Genomic DNA, 20,279 nt, shown 5'->3' on the forward strand with positions numbered 1-20,279 from the left:
TCTGGTGTTTTAATTTTTAAAAATTCACCCAATTTTTATCCATAATGTTTAGCTCATGGCAATGGCATTTGTAGATGTCTTATATGAGAAGCTATGATAAATTGCTAATCAAAGCCAATTCTGTCTTTAAATTTTCCTAAATTAAAAAATATTATTATCTTTAAGTAGTTATACAATGGAGGTACCATATCACAAAGTAATTTTTGAATGCAGTGCATCTTGATCAGTGTCACCCCTATCCCTAAACCTTCTCACCCCCCTTCAACCTATCCCTTCCCTCAATTCTCTTAATTTTATGGTAAATACAATGAATTCTTAACTTCATCTTCCCCCTTTCTCCACTCCTCAGTCTCCCCTTGGCCTGAGTCTTCCTTCCCCCTTGGAGTTGCCCATTTCTTAGTGTTGACCTAGTCTTTCTGAAAGATTGTACTATTTTAGCTCTCTGCAGAGTCTATTATACTTCATTTAATTCATTTGTAACCACCTGCATACTAACCAACATATTTCTGTATAAATTTATAGGTGTATTCTATCCAGCACAAATGAAGGAAACAATGGAACCTTTGTTTCTCTGGGTCTGGCTTACTTCGCTTAATATATATTTTTTTCCATTTCTTTACCTGGTACAGTATCATTCTCTCTAATAGACGAATAAAATCTCATTGTGTATATATCACATTTTTCTTCATCCATTCTTCCATTTAGGGGCATCTGGGCTGATTCCATTTCTTGGCTATGGTGAATAGTGGTGCAATGAACATGGTTGTGCTGATGGCTCTACTGTAAGCTTGTTTGTGTTCTATTGGTTAAATGATCAGGAGTGAGATTGCTGAGTCATAGGGTAGTTCAACAGTTTCTGCAGGGTAAAGAATAGGGTGAACAAGTTAAATGGGCAGCCCACACAATGAGATGAGATTTTTACCAGCTATATATCAGAGAAGAGCCTAATATCCAGAATACACTTAGAGCTCAAAAAGTTTAATTCTCAAAAATTAAACCTTGAAAGAACCAGCAATCCAATTATTAAACAAACTATAATGACAGAGATTTCTCAGAAGAAGTAAAAATAGCCCGTAGATCTATGAAGAAATGCTCAACATCTTTGCCCACAAAGGAAATTCAAATCAAAACAGTACTGAGATTCCATCTTACCCCAGATAAAATGACCATTATCATGAAAGCAAACAATAAATGCCAGGAAGGATGTGGCCAGAAGGGAACTGTATTACAGTGTGATAGAAATGCAAACATTTTCTACCACTTTGTAAAGCAAAAATTTTTATTCTTTTTAAAGACTCAACTAGGTAAGAGAAGGGGTATAGTAAAATTTACACTTGACATTTTGATCAGGGAATCTTTGCTGAGAGGGAAGAGAAACAAATGTAAGGGAAAATGGAAAGGAGGGAGGAGATAAAAAGAAAATTTTATGAGCTTAATTAAAATGAGGTTTCCTAGATATGATAAGAGTAGGAATATAGAGAATTGTAAATGATATATCTTGGAATAAATATCTTAGAGGAATAGGTCTCATTCTACAATCAATGAACTGTGCAGCAAGGCTTTTGGAGCGAAAGTATAAATACAGAAAGGAGACTAACGCATATGAAGCCATGTGAAAAGTATTGGCGTTGGCAGTGGCATCAGTTTCTCTTGGTATCTTGCCTCTGTGATGTTTTGATTTAGGATGAATCAGTCCTTTTCAGATTAGCTTCTATTTACTCATTTGAAAAATAGGGTGGCATTCCTAGCCTCATAATGCATTCATATTACTTAATAAATAATAACCGGTTTTACCATCATTATATTAACTTAATTTGTATTTTTAGGCAGAGAAAGAAACAGAGTAGTTATGAGTGGGTCATTGAATTTCCTCCATGAGAATAACTTGCTTTTCTGAAGATAAATTTTTAATCTTAGTGTTCCTTTTAAAATAATGATTCCTTAAGGATTTAATAAAAATGTTATTAAGATGATGCAAATTTATTTCTTGGTAAAGCTTTACATTGTTTCATATACTTAGATTGTTTCTGTCTGTACTACTTTAAAAATATAGTTTCTGTTCAAGAACTCGTGCAGTTATCAGGGTCAGTAGTTGTCAGTGCTTTATTTAAGATACTCATGTTTTTATAGAATCAGACAGTGTTCTACACAGTTGATGTTAGAGGAGATTGTTGTTAGTGCTAATGACATTTCCTTAACTTCTCTTGAAAACTATTGGACATGAGCATATGACTACTCATACTCATTGTAATGCATTGCTGTACCCCATAATCTTTGAGAGTGTTCACCTCTGCACTCTGGTTCTCCAGCTGTTGTCTTGAAAAATTATCAGCGAGTTATTATTCCGGTATGAACTGTGTCATGCTCGAAAGTGGGATGAAAAAAACTGTTAATGAGCATGCCTGAATGTTGGCTGATGAAGGTTAAGTGGCTGCAGATATGCTCTCTGCCTCTTTCCCTGGGAATGTTCAGGCTGAGGCAATAGGCTCTGATGAGGGATTACAAACAAATGCTGCTGATTGACAGTTCCTGATTTAACATGAAAATGCCATCTAAAGGCAAATTCTGTGTTTCAGCTGGATAATAGACACAGTGTTGACCTCTTGGTATTACACAGCACTTCTGCATTGGTTTTATTTTAGAATTCAGTTTCTTTCTTTTGTACTAAATATTTAAATTCTCTCATTTTTGTGTTACATATCATTTTCAAGCTATCGCTGGCAATATGGGATGGTTGAAAACACACAAAGAAATTATTAGCCCATTTATTATATATTTAATGTTTTTGGATAGTGGCTTTATAATTTTATGTACGATCAAATATATGTTCTGTTAATTTATAAATGTACTAGTGAGTAGTAAATCTTTTTTGTTTTTTTCTCTTTTTATTGATGTTTGTTAAGTATATCAAAGGATGCATTTTGAAGTTTCCAAATGTACACAATTTCCCCCTTATATATTCTGGTCAAATTTATCTCCTTTACAACATTTTCCATCTTCTCATATCTTTTTTCCCCTTGTATGTGGATTTACTATTTAATGTTTGTTTGTAGGATAAAGAAAATTATCTCTCTTTATTCTTTAGGAAATATTGGCATTGATTTAGGATGAATTTTCGGTCTTTTACAGATTAGCTAGATTTTCATATGCAATTTGTAAAATAACCTTCAAATCATTTATTAGGAAAAAGAAATAGAATAGAATAGCATTCATGAAAGTTTTTTTTTCCCTCATTTCTCATGTTGTGACAAATTGTGAGCTTAGTATACAAAGAAAATGTTTTGTAAACGATAAGCTGTTTTCCATATTTTTGTTACCTGTTTTACTTGTACAACATATAAGGATCACAGTGTTCTACATCTTGTTACAGATGTATAAAATGCAGAATGTTTGTTCCATAATCACAGTATTGTAAAGTTAGTAGTATCTATAGCTATCATTTTCTCATTTAGTGGATGAAAACATTGAGAGCTGTATATCAGCTATGCTTTGAACCTGTGCAGCAGAACTATCATTTGACATATCTGGGTTGTTGATCATGGAGAACGTTTTTCTTCTTATTTTATGTGCTATGTGAAGATGGCTTCCTATAACTATCTGCCTACTTAATGTATGAGTCAGGGTTATTTTTCATTTTTAAGAAAATATTTCTCTTGTGTATCTTGCTTTTACAACTTAAGTTAATATGTTTTTAATATTATCTGATAAAAACTCCTAATTATTCTAGAAAATGCTCATATATTACCCTTGAGTTATGAAACAAGACAGGAATCCATCATAGTTCGGTATGGTTGGAACACTTTAAGTCACGGGGACATTGAACAGAGATGAGGGCTTCAAGTATGGGTTATTTGGAAAAGATTCCAGGACACCTTCGCATTGTTTTGAAGGATGAATATGTTGACTTAGAAGGCGAGGAAAAAGGAAGAGCCTACTCTAGCAGTAAGTATAGTAGGAACAGTGGAAGATCTCTCTACAAAATATCTCCCAGCATAGGAAATAGGGACATACTCAATGCTAGCATTGCTGGCCTTTGGGATGGAGTAGTGGTGATAAAGTCTGGTTAACTGGCACTTATGAACCTGGCAAAACTCGGAAAGTTGATTGCCAAGGGCACTTTCTGGAGGCTTTGACTCACTGTTTTTCAAAAAGAGGTATTAAGACTGGAGTTCTTGGGGCTAGGAATGTGGCTCAGTGGTAGAGTGCTTGCCTAGCACGCATGGAGCCCTGGGTTCAATTCCTCAGTATCACATAAACAGAAAAAGCCAGAAGTGGTGCTGTGGCTCAAGTGGCAGGTAGAGTGCTACAGCCTTGAAGCTCATGGACAGTGTCCAGATCTTGAGTTCAAGCTCAGGACTGAAAAAAAAAAAATAAGAAAAAAAGAAAAAAAAAGATGAACTCTTTTTATATTTAACACAGAAATACTTGCTGTTAAATACAGGAGTTTTTGACTGGTCTGTGAATAAATAAAAGAATACATTTAAACATAGTGTTAAAATACCCACTGTGTTCAAAGGTATGGGTGGCAGTAGAATTAAATTTATCAATTTCTCTTTTTCTCTTAAGTTGGATCATTATAGTTCTGTATCTCTGTTAGGACTGATTTGTCTTTTATCCTGAAGAAGCACTAAGAGTTTATGTACTATGATCATGTTTGCAACAGTTCTTTCTATTCTCCAAATGGAAAGAACTACCAAGTAGTACTGGACCTACCAAAAGTCCTACCAAATAGGACTGGAAATGCCTAAAGCTCTTATCTTTTGAATTTATAAGTTTTTTATTGTGAAAATAACTGTACAGAGGGGTTACAATTACATGAGCAAGGAAATGACTACATTTCTTATCAAGAATTGTTGCCTCCACCTTTGTTTCCCCTTCCCATCCCTGCCCTCCCATCTTGTCACCCCCCCAAAGTTGTAAAGTTCATATTTCAACATAATGTCTTGTACATTTCATTGTTGCGATAGGCCCACCTGTATCCCTATTTAAACAATTTGTTTTTTCCCTTCCCCTACACAAATTATACCAACATCAAATACAGTGAAAACAGGGATTATATATACCTTAGGGGAGGGACATACAAAGCAACAAAGAAATCATGTAGAATGTATTCTAATTCTGCACCCTCTTCGTTTTTCAAGGCCTACTTGTAATACCATTTATTCCATGAAGACTTTTCTGGTTCATCTAGTGTGACGTTATTTTTTGCCTCTTTGAACCTCTAAAGTACACCATTGATCTTTTTTCTTGATTGGCCTCAAAGAATTGAGAGAAAATAAGTCCTTTGAAAAATTTACTAACCTTTCACAAACTTTTTTTTTTTACTGAGCTTCTGATAGGATAAATATCAAAAGATGCTTGACCTCTGTAATACTTTTCCCTTTATATACATGATAGTATTATTGTATAGTTTCATCTCTGTGGGCCTTATTGTTCAAATTTCATTTGAAGTTTTTTTAACTTTCCTTTTCTGTATCCCTGTAAGGGCAGCCTAACTTAGTGACTCGTGTGTGAGTGAGTGATTGAGAGCAGGAAAGAAGGAACAAAACAGCTTAAGTTTTTCTACAGTGCCAAAATAACCCTTGGGTAGCTCAACATTTTAACATCTTGCAGTCCTGGTTGCTGACCAGTGTTTTTTGGAGCTGTAATACAATGAGAGGGGTCTAGAATCATAAGGCTGGTTGCTTGTCTTAACTCTATCACTAAGGAATCTGGCCTTAGAGAATTCTGTCTCCAGCTTAAAATGTTAACTATCTCCTGTTAAAATTCCACATCTACAAATACAGTTCTTTCTAGTTTAATACTCCAGGATTCTTTGATACATTTTAATCTAATTACTAATATAAAAATCTAATATCAAGAAGGGCACTCAATAGAACTCTGCAGATAAGAATGAATTAATGATATCTTCCTGCATATGCCTTCTAAATGCTTGTATTCCAAGAGTCAAATAGTATTTTCAAGTATACTATAATAGCAGTTTGATATAAAAGGAAAATAGTTACATTGTTTTGTTATAGCTAAATTAGGCTTACAGGTGATGTCCTATCAGGTTGTTAGAGTGTGGTTGTGAATGCAAGTGAATATGGATAACTAAATCTTCTTGCCTTGTGAAATGCATAGAATACAAAATAATATGTATAGCACAACTTTATTTAATTACAGAAAAGCTAATGTGCATTTTATATGTATATGTGTATCCTTTTGTGTTTATATATCCTGAAACATACATTTATATGTATAACCTTTAGCAGGCTTCTATTGGTAGATGTTGTTATCAATAGTTTTTTATGTCCTTATTTGAATTATTTTATGATGAATTAAAAATATTCTTCCTGGAGAACAAAGTCCAGGATAATAGGTACTTAGCTGGAATAGATTGTTTAATTTTTGTTTTTTTTTTTTTTTCAATCCTTTCTTAAATGGTATTGTTTAACTGCAGTTACAAGGTGACTTTGCCTTAGTCAATGTAAATGAATCTCAAAAATTGTAACAAGGTATGTGAGTCGTTTATTTTATTTTTAAACAATCATGATTTAGAAATGACCTTCACTTTCCAAAGCAAAAGAAATTTTTATCAGGTATATTGCATACACAAAGTCCCATTAATTCAGTAAACTCTATTCAGAAAGCAATATATTTGATAGTTAATTATTCCAAATGGTGCCTGTGATCAGAAGGGACACCCATTTGTAGTGAAGAAAATCTGTGTAACAGTTATCCTTAAGAATGTTTGCTCAAGTGTGAGGATGGAAGTAATTGATGAAGTGCAAAGTTCCATATATCTTCCTCACACTTTGAATAAGTGACTTGAAAAGCTGAGAAAGCATTGTGAATAATATGCCAGTAACTTAACAAAAAGGTCTAAGTAGAGGAGAAGATTTTTAAGCTTGATTATTCCAGCTAAAGTACTATGTAGGTCAATGGAAATGCATGCCTCATGCGTTACTTTCTCATTAGATATTTATTTGCATGCACAAATTTGGAAGAAATAGTTTTTCTTCCCAGTTCTTTCCACTATTTTCTTCCTTGAAATTTGAACTGTGGTATTCACTGTTGTATAGACATAGTTTTTCCTCAGTAGAGTTGTAAGAGATTTTATATCCAGTATGTATGTATTTCTCAGACTTTGGGAATATCTAATGTGGCACAGCACGTATTTTTGACAGTATTCCCACTGCCCCTTCTAGCACTGGTACCATCCAGTCTACTTATAGACCACGATCCTCTGCACTGCTGTCCTAATGGTCCATGCAAGCACTATTCTTAGTTTTCAACAGCTTGCCTGGTGATTGTAATGAAATAGTTCAGCTAGAAACCTGGCATCAGTACACTGAGGCTTAGTCTCTCTTTGTCTTCTGTCACTTCCTACATGCCTCTTTGCACAGCCCATTTCAGTCGGTGAAGAGAGGGACATACCCTATAGAGTAGAGGTGCATCTGCTTTTCAGTTTTACCCCTTAGATATCAAGTTCTCCCTCAGCCCAGGCAGGCTTTTCTACCCTTTCCATGCTGTTACTATCATTTCCTCATACGGAGCATTCTTTCCATTCTCTACTATTTAACAAAACATTGTTCTGTGGTTTATATAGTTATTAAAAAAATAATGCAGTCACATAGGAATTTTTTCTCCTATAAAAGAAGTAGCTCTCATAATTGAACTACATAATTTTCAAAATTACTGACTCACGATATTTATTGAGAAATGGAATTTTCTTCTTAGTGCTGAGGAATGATCCCCTTGTTTTAAAGTTGTAGTCTCTTCTTCCCAGAGTAAATGTATATCCTCAAACCTGGGAAAGCAAGGCTATGGAAAAATTTCAGGATAGGAAAACAAAATTCCTCCCCTCTTATCATTTCCAGTTAGTGGCAGTTGTTATCTGGCTCTACTTTCTCCCAGGGAAAAAGGAGTCTTAGTCATTTTTGCTGTTAATTCCATTCAGATCTTGGGTCAGCATATTTGTGTCTGTTGGGCTAGGTGTGCTCTCACTGTCAGAAATGAATAACACACGAATAGAAGCCAGAGTCCTCAAGTCCACTCACTAGACTCTTCATTATTATTATTTTTTTTTAAGTAGATGATTTTCCATTGTCCATTTTCAGTTGGCGAAAAATTGGATTTGAAGCATTCAGAAATTCAAGCAGGCCTATGAAATATAAATTTGATATTTTTTCAACATGAAATACAAGGCATTAAATATGTGAACATGATTTACTTAAACAAGAATTAAAAAATTTGACAAGTTCCAGACAATTACAATAAATAGGTGTTGCTGTGTGTTAATTATGGTGTTCTGTTTAATATTTTGTTTCATGCTCTCCTTTGTTGCATTGGTATATGCTTTCGAACGTTGGTGTTCAGCATTTGACAGTTTTATGAAGCATTTTAACTTGAGATAGTTTTTAATTAGTTAAGTTTTGAGTTTACATTTAGGGTTATTTCAGTTGCTGGAAATATTCTTCTCCAGTAGGCTGTTAATGCTCCTCTGCCCAAGTGTCAAGTGGCCAAACATAATTAATCGAATTTGAAGTAAGATTTTGAAAAAGATTTAGGCCACTGCATTCCTATTAGTGAAAAGTCTTTCCCCTTTCCCTTTCATAGAATGGTTCTAAATACTTCTTTTTTTCTTTTCAATAGCAGATTTGGATGGTATGTTGAACTAAAGTGTTTTTGGGAAGCAGGTGGATGACAATGGGAACACTGTGATTTTTATTTTTAAAAAAATCTGTATTTTAAATATGAACATTGGGAAGGAGGCCAAAGTATTGCTTTTCATGTATTCTTAGAAGCTTTTGTTGAAGCTTTATTATTATTATTATTATCACTGTTAATAATAATATTCATGGAAGGATTTCTAGATCCTATCTTAATCCATCTCCAAAGAGATTGCTAGGTAAGCTAAGTTATATAAAGACTAATAACAGAAAGAGATATAATTCCTTTTTATTGTTAACTTGGCTTTTGTCTGAATGTGCCAAATATATCTTTTTTGTCTCCTAGTTGTTGGTAAATGGTTTGAGATTAAGGCCAAATGCTATCCCTATCCATGTGCCAGCTGTCTACATGGAGTTGAAGAGGGCCAGTTTCTGTACAGGGAAATGAATGCCAAGATTTGTTAGCTCCAAAAACCTTTTGGAAAAGTAAATAAACTATGACAGACTATACTACTGTGTCTGACCTTTTAAAATGGAGGGGAATGAAGAAAGTAGAAGGAGAAAGCAAGCTACCTTTTATAGAAAAGGCACAATTGAGTTATTAACACAGGATACTATATTTTAAATATTGCAGTGTTAGACATTCTAGAGGATGGGAAGTGATGATGTTCTTGAAACACTGAATTGCCTTCAGGCAGTTTGGATATTTAACACCAGGTGAAGGACAGAAGGGGGGTGTACTATGTTGTCCTTGAACAGATCTTGGAAAAGATTCCTCTTTGGTCTGATTTGAGAATTTTTTTTACTAATTTAAGTTCATTGTCAAAGTGATGTACAGAGGGGTTAGAATTACATAAAGATGAAGTGTACATTTCTTTTTGGACAATGTCACCACGTCCCTCATTCTCTCCTGAGTTTTTTCCTCCCATCCCCACCCACACATTGTGTAGTTCATTTTCAATGTATTGCCCAGTGAGTACCATTGTTGCATTTGTTGACCCTTTGTCCCACCATTTTTGTGCCTCCCCTTACACTTCTAAAGACATATAAATGAACAAACATAACTAAAAGAACAGAAAATAAAAATAGCTAAAAAGAAAAACCACTTGTCTCCATTTCCTGGGAATTTAATGTTCACTTAGATTTTTATCTATTTTTTCACTCATTTCATTCAGTCAATCAGTTTTCCATTGGTACTCAGGTTTGAATTCAGGGCTTCACACTCAATTGAATTACTTGTTTGACTAGTTTTCTACCATTTGAGCCATGAGTCCAGCCTGGCTTTCTGATGGTAATTGGGGATTGATTCTCGCAGATTTTTCTTAGGGCTGAGTTTGAATCACACTATTCCCAATTTCAACCTCATGAACATTTAGGATTACAGAGATGAGCCACCAGCATCTAGTTGCTTGAACTCTGGGCCTAGACACTGTCCCTCAGCTCTTCAGCTCAAGCCCACTTCAGTTTTCTGGTGGTTTTTATTGGAGACAACAGTCTCACAGACTTTCCTGCTGGGGCTGGCTTTGAACTGCGATACTCAGATCTCAGCCTTCTGACTAGATAGGATTACAGGCCCCCAATGCCTCACAACTGACAGAAAAATAGAAACAAAGTAAACATAATTCATATTGTAAATATTGTGACCAAATACATAAATTAGTTTTAATTATACAATTGTTTTGTGGCATTATGTACATTCATTCTTCATCTCTAGAACCTTTCATTTTCCTCAATTCACCCTCTACCCATTTTCTCTCCCATCTGAATATCATGATTTAAAATATTATTTACCTTGTCACAGTATAATGTGAATTCTGCTGCTACTTCCATAACCTTTGGCCTAGAGTGGGGTGGCCTACATGTGACATTGGTATCTTATATGGGTAAGTAGGGTTAGATTGAAACATGAACTTTTTCTGGAAGATAAGATAACATAGATGTTCAAGCAATAAAAGCCCAGGCAGCCTTTGTTATTAGATTCTCCCCACTGCCCCTCTCCCCCAAATTTGAGTATTTGTGAGAACAGAAATTAGTTAGAGTCATTGATTCTAGAAAGCAGATCTGGCAAATAATGAATCTCTAGTTAGCTAGGTTAATTGATGCTGGAATGAGTCAAAACACTACCTGGAACCATCACAGGACACGAAGAAGTAAAAATTCAGTAACTGAGAAATTGGGGAAATGCTATCAGAGAAAAGAACACAATCAGAGGTTCAGAATAATGACTTATCAGACAGGCTGGTAATGTTTGTATGGAATAGAGCACACTCTCTCTCCCTCTCTCTGTATAGACATGCGTATATATTCAGTCAATATGTATTATTCATTTAACCCTCTTATCTTGACTTCTCTGCAGATACACAGCTTGTAAATTTGGAATGTGTGAACTTGAAATGTGCTAATATGTGAATTTAACTTGAACTTTTGTTTTTCTGTTACAAATCTTTGGTTATAAGGTTGTATTTATACAGACAGTGATCTCAAGAATTTTTTTTTGTTTTTTTAAATCAACAAAGTTGCTGCAGTTTGTGATTTAGGATATCTAAAGACATAAAGAAGGCTTTTTATAAAGTATTTTGATTTAATTATTACATCTATAAGCAATCATCAGACAGGGGAAGTCAAATTATTTGGACCAAGTTTGAAAAATTCTTTTCATATTGGGGTGTCCATTTTATTTTTATGGACTATGTTTTCCATACCTTAATGATCCTCCTTGTACATGTACCACTTGCTAAAAAAATTATATGTAACTTTTTGGTGTTTATTAAGTCCTGAAATCGTTCTTGCAATTCAGTAGGGCTTGACTTGTAACAAAAGACTTTCAATACTGTTTTGTGACATTAACTACAAAGAAGAATGCCACCTAAAAGGAAGTAGGCATTTATTTCGCTACACTTCTGATGACTGCTTTGAAATAATCTGTTCTACAAAATTTTATTTAGTACTTCAGCCACTCATCCTAAATATTATATAATTCCTATCCTTGAATTGTCAAGACTTTTTTTTTCCAGTAAAATACTCTGATTAATTATAGCAGTCATATATTAATATTTGAACAGAAATACAGTCTGATATGCTTCTCTGCTGATTATTTTCTATGTAGTTGGGTACCTAGCCATTTATTTATGTGCCTAAAAATATTAAAACCAGACTTGACAGATCAGATATGACTAAAGCTATTTATACAATTAGGTTTTTCAATACCAAAGCATTTATGTTGATATTTTACCAACCTAAAAATGAATTTTATTCACAGTTTTTCCCCTTACACTTTTTCCTGTGCATTCAACATACTCTGTGTCTGAGATGTCTGAATCTTGTATGATAGCATGGTATTTTATGACAATTTTCAAATACTGTTAACTTTCAGAAATGTATAATCCTTCCTCTGTCATGTATTAGTTCTCAAATTCTGTCCCTTAACATTACAATCACTCCATTCACTGTATAATAGGATGACTAAACCCTGTCCAAAGTTACTGTCATTTGTGAAATAGCTTGGGTGAATCCTTAACTTTCACTTTTGAAGTCAATATTTATTCCCCTAAAACTTGGACTCCTGTTCAAGAGGCCAAGCACTTCTCTTCTCTCTTTTAGAACTTCCCAGTCACTCACCCAGAAACAGAAACAGCAAAGGAAATTGGATCAAGTGTAAATGCAAAGTGTGCTGGTTGTAGAATGCTTTCTTCCTATGGATTCCCTGGCTCTGAGGCAGTTTTAGTTCTGTGTATTAGTGGCCAATGACCTAGTCTCAGATGTGGTCAGAGCTGAGCTCTCTCTAATCTTCTGCAAGCAACTTAAATTCTCTGGGTCTAGGTTTTCTCATCCATAGTAATTCTGTATTGAAGGACTACTTTCCTTCTAAGGTTTATAAATGTTTGATGTTCTTTGTTAGTCTCTTAGAATCTAAATATGTTCGACCTTCTATTTTACTTCCTAAATAACGAACTTATTCTTTCTTAGTAGTTGAATTTATTGGCTTCACGTGAATGGTTGGTTATTTGATTAGATAGTATATTTGTTATCCTCTCAAGGGTACTATAACAATGTAATTAACCAATGGTAACTTATTATAAATGCTAATAAGTAAAATTTTATAACATTGGTATTGGAATACAAGGAAAAGTTTAAATACTTTGAATATAAAAAGGTAGTAAGATACATTTAAAGAGTAATTAATAATATTTGCTTATTTAAAGTAACTTGTATTAAAAAAAGAAAAAACAGTCTTTTATTAGATTTTTGTGCCTACTAACAGCCTTCTCATTTATAGCAGCCTATTCTAGGTTTTTTAAAAAAATGTAAAATAATGCATGATGAAATTTACATGAACTCTAATTCCTCATAAAAGGTCACATTTTAAATCGATCTGATTAGAACATAATGAAAAATGAGCTGGGATAAGATGTATAGCCATGAACCATGGAACTTTAATTTTTTAATGGAAAATATAGTATGAAAGGAAATATCTTGAAAGGGATTCTCTATGTAATTTTGCTATTATTTGGAAACTTTGAAAACAGAAAAAGAATAAAGCAAAAACATAATTAAAGAAGACTTTTTCAGTTCATGGCTCTCGGCAGCATAGAAAGTTTTGTCATCTTTGACTTCATTCTGACATAAAGCCCTTATAAAATGTGGCATATGCTGTGTTAGGGATCAGAACCATTTTTGAACATTATTAATCTTCTCATGGAAAAATTGAGCCTTACACAGCATCTCTAGGATGTAAGATTAAACACAGACCTCTAATGACAAAAGAGCCAGATCAACATGTACAGATAGAACTAATAGTCTGACTTTATGATGCAGTTTCTTGTTATATGTGAGAAAATCTAGTCTTGCTGTGAGAATGTCTTGTATTAGAGAGGAGCTCTACCATTGAAGGGCATTGAGGCTGAAGTATGCTTCACCACTGGCTGCCGAGTTTGTGCTTATGCACAATAATTCTGTTTCTTCTTTGTCATTGTGCAGAGAAGATTACACAAAGTTAATGAGCTTCTCCTTTTAGTCTCACAATTTCCATTAGGGAACAATTGTCCTATGTAAGAGATAATTAAACCTAAGCCATAGTTGGTTTTTACTGTTGCTGTGCTAGTCCATTTTTCCATTGATATAACAAAAACGTGTGAAGTAGATAATTTATACAGAAACAAGATTTATATACTTAAAAGTTCTTGTGATTCATATGTGGATTCTGGTTGTGAGCATGTGTGAGAGGGAGGGATCACATGGCAAGACTAGAAGCCAGAGAGGCCATTCGGGCCAGCATTAACCAGGGCTCTGTAAGAACTATCTTATTCTACTCTCAGAGCAGCACCTCCATCAATCTCACATATTCCCTTTAGGCATCATCTCTTAAAAGTCCAGCAGACTGGATCACATTTCTAGCAAAGGACTTTTGGAGAGTTCACTCAGACCATGTACCAATATAATAGCTGCAGTTATTCTGATACTTCCTTGTTAATGGCTTTTGCATATACATTTGTTCTAATTTTTCACTGACTTGTGTCAATTCCTTATCTGGCTGAATATTTACCTTGCATCCCTCAAGATTAAAGAGCTGACTAATTTAGCTAATTTGACTCATTATCTGATATCAGCAAAGACATATTTGTGTTTTGATTCCTGTTATTTTCTAAGAATGCTCTGGTCTTCCCATCCACGTCTATTCTCACTCTTTATGTTCTACTCTTGGGCGGTACTGTAGTAGAAAGGTGAAGGAAACCATAAATCTGTTGCATTGAATATGGTGAGACATTAAAGTCAGCAAGAGGGTATCTTGTCGTCAGGTTTTCTGAAAAAGACAGACATTGCTTAACCAGTAAGAAGTATACTTCAGTCTAATTCAGGTGATATTCATCCTTTTATTGGTTTAATTTGTTACTTAAAATTATTTATAATAGGAAACTTTTTTCATTGTGAGAATGATAGCATTTTAATGTTGAGTAATGCAAGGTTTATGTAAGAATCTGTAACAAAGTGGTCAGTGCAGTGTTATTTAAAATTTAAGGTTACTTGTGTTACTTTCTCTTCAGATAGAAAATATTTCACAATGTGAGAGAATATTGATGACTCTAGACATTACTCTGTCCTTTTCTTGGTAACAAAGAAAATATAATGCCTTCTAAAAAATAGAGGACTGTCATTTGGTCACATTAAAGAAAGGAATCATACTAAGATTCTAATTAGTGCTTGGCTGAAAATTTCAATCAATATAACATTTCAGAGTGAAAGTTTGTGAAATATATGTGTTATAATTTGGCACCTGGGTAACCTTGACCGTCAATGGGATAATTATTTGGGCTGATACCCATCCTTCTATTCTACTTTTTTTGCCCTTCATATGCTAAGATGCTTCTTTTATACGTGAATTTCCCACGTGAATATGGAATTTCAGCTTAAACTGAACATGTTTAAAACTGGACTAGCTTAACCTGTTCTTCTTTGGTTGGCAAATTAAATGAAAAACTCCCCTGTCATCTACCTGGTTGTTTAAGCCTACACATTTCCTTCTCTGTCCTTTACTTGGTGGATTTGTACATGTGCACACCGATGTTGACTATATATATGTGTGTATATATATATATATATATATACGCACATACATAAGCATATACGTATATATGCTATATATAAATATCATTTGTTTGGCTATAAGTATCTCTATACAAAGTTTCTGCCTATACAGGTCAGAATCCTTACCTCTTTCCATTTTCATTAGTATGTATTGATTTTGCAGAATAATTGTTTTTATTGTGATATTTTTTATATTCATAAGACTTACTTTGATCATATCATCTCTCATTTCCCTCTCAGCACCCCTATCCCCCTTTGATCTTGTTCTTTTGAAATAGTACCTTTTCTCCTCTTACAACAACTTTTCTTTCCCCTATAGAGTTCGCATATATCCTGAGGATACTAACACAATAAAAAACACACACATGAGTTGTTTATGAGGGAAATTGTGTTTATTGAAGAATTATAGAAGCAGGCCGTGGTCTTGATCAGAAATTCATTGTCAAGATAACTGAATTGCCTTGCAATTCAAATAAAATTCCAATAGTTTCTTATGCTGTTGTTGGTGTAAAACAGATTTTTAAATGTATGAAGCACCAATTATTAAAATATAAATCTATAGGATTTAACATGGATGGATAGTTGCCTAAGTGTAACTACTAAAATAAATGAAGTTGAATTAGTTGCTCAAAGGAAAAAAAAAAAGGATTAATATATTTAAATATTAAGTATGAGATAAAAATATCATTTAAAATTCAGTATTATGGTTGGTCATACACAAATTATATAATTTTTATTTTTAATTCATACTCTGTACTAAGATATGAAATAAAACATGCTTCTTTCTGTCTTAAAATAATAGAATTATAATGAACTGTATTATATGTAGTACCAAATTATATACTATATTATCTATCTATCTATCTATCTATCTATCTATCTATCTATCTATCTATCTATCTATCTATCTATCTATCTACATACATCCACACACAATTATTACAACTAGTTATGCCTCTTCTTGCTTACTGACATTCTAATTTTACAAGATAACTGAAGTTCAGAACATTGTCCATGGTCCAAAATGAGAGGAAAGATGACACAGTACCTCATTAGGAATAACTGTTAAATATGGTTATCATACACTGCACTGCCATTACAGATCTTATAGATTGTTGCTAGCACAGTTGTTGTATACTTTATCAAAACAAAGTTGTTAAATTTATTCATTGATTTCTTAGAACAATCAGGTAAAGGGAGCTGTGTATAAAATTTGACTGAAATAAAAGTTACATTCATTTGATTCTTGGTATTTCGTAGGATTTCCACTTTTAAATGAACATCTTACCAAACAGTAGCAATGTGGTTGTTTATGTTTAACATTCTCAGGGCTAACTTTTCAAACTAGCGAAGTGTAGGCACACAAATTATTATTGTATTCCGTATACTGTTCACAAAAGTAACTGTACTTATACCAGTTCTATCAGGTATGTTTCCATGATGATCCACAGTTTTATTTTTCCTTTTCCTGTTAGATCTTCAGATATTTACTTTCCATAGTTTTTCTAGATTAAGAATCAGCAGTGCTCATCTGCAACAATTTTGGTCTTGGGATATGTGGTTTTTTTTTTTTTTTTTTTTAATAATTGTGACTTATAAGATACGTGTGTGTGTGTGTGTGTGTGTGTGTATGTGTATTTAGGATTTTGATTTTTTGGAGAATTCACTTTCTGCTCTTTTGCATTTGATGTCATATATCTCATAACATTTCTATCATTTCTTTTATAGAGAGAAGAGATGAAGAAGATTTTGAGGAAAAGAAAATTATTAAAAAAAGAATCAAAGAACTTAAATTTCTGGATTCTAAAATTGCCCAAAACCTTTGTAAGTATCACATTCAGTGCAATTAAATTATCCAAAACATATGCTGGCTGGTATTTTATTTAAATTGTTTCATTTTATGACTTGTTTTCATTTTGTTATTTTAATTTCATTGTTTAAATAATAGATGTAAAGATAAATATTTTCTTGCAATTGTGAAATTAAAGGATTAAAAATTATTAAATTATAAAATTAATTTACATTTTAAATTGATTGCTTCAAATTAGAATAAATAAAGGATATGGGGTAAATTCTACCTTACATAAATGAAAAGAGAGCTACTTTCTTTTAATGTATATAAGTAAAGACCAGGAATTCAGGCAATGACATTGTATTTTTTTAATGATAATGTATTTTTTTTAATAACTATGAGTCTCTATTATTTACAATTCTTGATCATGCTTGAAAGCATTAGAATACTAATGGAAATAAGGATGATGAATACAATGAATTCCATTATCCCATCAGAGCAGTTCAAAGCCATTCCTCAGAAGTACTGACTGGAAATATTTTAGATGTAATTACTGTTATAGGAGCTAAATGCTTAGTGTTAAACTGTCTTCCTGACTTTACTATTGTGTGAGAAGAAGACAAATAATTTTGTTCCCAACTCATTTCTAAATTAATCTCAAATGCATCAAATATAAAGATAGTTCTTGTAGCTGAGATGTCAACACACACACGCACGCATACACACACACACCACACACACACACACACACACACACACACATGCACACACTTGCACAGATACTCACTCCTTTCTGAGGATGCAAGAAGTTATAATGTGGAGAATCTAGTAAATCTGGTTTGTCTGTTTCTCACTTTTTACGTGTCTTACCTGGGCTTTTAGCAGATCTTAGAACAAAATTGTACTCTAGGAATTCATAATACACTTTTTTGTGGCCGTACCCCCTATGATATTGTTGGATGAGTTCCTTATATGATAGTCTGGAGACATTAATTTTATTTGCCAGAATTCACTTGTGTTCTGGGTACAAACTGATAACACCTCCTTGCCTCTCTCAAATTAGGTATGTGAGTTGAGGAGGTTTTGGAGTGTAAACATTTACTCAATACTGTGAGAAGCTCCATTGGTCTCTTTCCATTCACATGTAATGTTGCAGTCAGTGTGATGTCCATCCTTGTGATGAGGGGGATATATGTATATCATATGTCATGTATGATATATATTACATATATAACACTATCTCTGATGTGGAATGAACATACTTTCTCAATTTCTGAGTAACTGTGTTTGTGTATTTGTTAGAACATTAATATATGCAGAGTTTTTCACATATTCATCATCATTCTTCCATGCTGCAGTATTATCTCAATTCAGTGCACTGTATTGTTAATTTAGATCTGAATAAAATCTGTATGCTGTGATATAAAGTAGCTGATTTTAATTTGAAAAATATCAATAGTCTATAAAAATTGCTAATCTTGGCTCTAAATAATCTTGTTAATTTTCCTATGAAATATTTTAAATAACATAATGGTATAGCTATTATAACTTAGTTAAAATATCTGTTTATCAGTTGAATAATGAACTTGTTGCACACAGTTATTTACAACATAATAAATTAGGCACAAGTGTCACTTGAACACATTATCATTGAGAAGGATCATCTTCATATTATTTGCTTCACAATAGAGGATTTATATCCCTGTCATTCAATTTAGAAGCATATTTTAAAAGTTCAAAATCAAAAGACCCAGAATATATAACATGCCATATTATGATGTGCTATTTCTGCTCTCTCAGATTGTAGCAGAATTGTTATTTTTTTGTTGTTGTTGTTGGTTGTGGGGCCTGAACTCTGGGCCTGGGCGCTGTCCCTCAGCTCTTCAGCGCAAGACTAGCACTCTACTAGTTGAGCCACAGTACCATTTCGCTTATGTGTTGCTAAGGAATTGAGCCCAGGGCCTCATGCATGCAAGGCAAGCACTCTACCACTGAGCCACCTTCCCAGCCCCATGATAGAAGCTTTATAAAGCTGGAGCATCTTACTATGTTTACTGTAATCATCGTTGGAGTCTCAGCTGGTTTTTATATATAAAATTTAGGGTCTGTATACTGAATTCTGAGAAGAATCTTGTTGAGATAGTACCAACAGTTTCTGAATGAGACAAATCGGAGTAATGCTGTAGACTTTAGTAGAATATTGACACGAAAATGTAGAAATTCATTTCCAAATTTTATTGAAGAGAAAAAGATAGATCTGCACTGTGGTGATTGTTCTTCAGTACTGTATTTTGTAGAATTTTGAGGAAAGGATTCAAAGATGCCTCATCATACTTTTCTTACTAAAAGGCAGCTCAGGTTTTTGGAGTTCAAGAGGGCTATTACAAAGATACTGGCTTCATTTTTAACCATATAACTCCAGAATCAAGAAAAGTCTTGTGAGTTTTACAGGATATAAAGGTTTAAATATTTATAAATTCTTGTAACAAAAACAAGCAGGAATGGTTCCCAAGTCTTGACATTTTATATTCTTGAACTGAAACCAGAACTTTCTAGTAGGATCTATATAATCACACTTTGAAAGATAAGATATATAATTGTTTAAAAAGTTAATGAGCTCTTTGGAAGCTTTAACTGAATAATATAGAAGATTCCCTGTAACTTTTGTGTATTTCAAATTAGTGTGTACCTGTTTTCTGAGCTGTCTTAGTAAGTCATTCTAAGCTCTTCTGTACCTTTTCCCCATAGCTATCAGAATGTTGGATATTAACTTTCCAAACGTGAATTAGTTCATAAATTAGATTTAGCTTTATAAATATGCATGTTTGATATATATGGTATTTTAAATAGAATACTTGAAATGCCGAACAAATAACAAACATAGAAGAAAGTAAAAGAATTAGTTATCTCTATATGAAAGGTGATAAAGCTCTTACTACCATTTTTTTAATCTTTTCTGTTTTTGATGTTTTATATTAGTATTTATGTTTTTCTTTATATGTTTATTTGCTTACATGGCTGAGATCATGCTGTTTATTTTTATCTGCAACAAGTGGATCCTCATTATCACCCTTATTTCTGAGTTCAGTTTTTCCAAGACTATTCTCAGGCTTAATAATTCATTAAAAAATACTTAAGGAATTCACTGAAGTAGTGTTAATTTGGTTATGAATCTTTTCAGTAACATTGTCTAGAGTTCTTCCTGGGACTTTATTGTGGCTTTACTTCCTTTTGAGTGACCTCAATTTCAG

General features: G+C 33.4%; 1 protein-coding gene across 1 annotated transcript in view; it reads left to right on the plus strand.

Moving 5' to 3' along the window:
* The window catches only part of Diaph3 (diaphanous related formin 3), a 446,709-nt gene that overhangs the window by 190,606 nt on the left and 235,824 nt on the right, over window positions 1-20,279 (plus strand). The window contains exon 18 of the mRNA XM_042685827.1: window positions 16,965-17,060. Within this exon, the coding sequence (XP_042541761.1) occupies window positions 16,965-17,060 (96 nt within the window). The remainder of the gene's footprint in view (window positions 1-16,964; window positions 17,061-20,279) is intronic.

The sequence above is a fragment of the Dipodomys spectabilis genome, unplaced genomic scaffold (assembly GCF_019054845.1).
Source record: "Dipodomys spectabilis isolate Male_0828 unplaced genomic scaffold, ASM1905484v1 ptg000095l, whole genome shotgun sequence".
NCBI classification, from domain to species: domain Eukaryota; kingdom Metazoa; phylum Chordata; class Mammalia; order Rodentia; family Heteromyidae; genus Dipodomys; species Dipodomys spectabilis.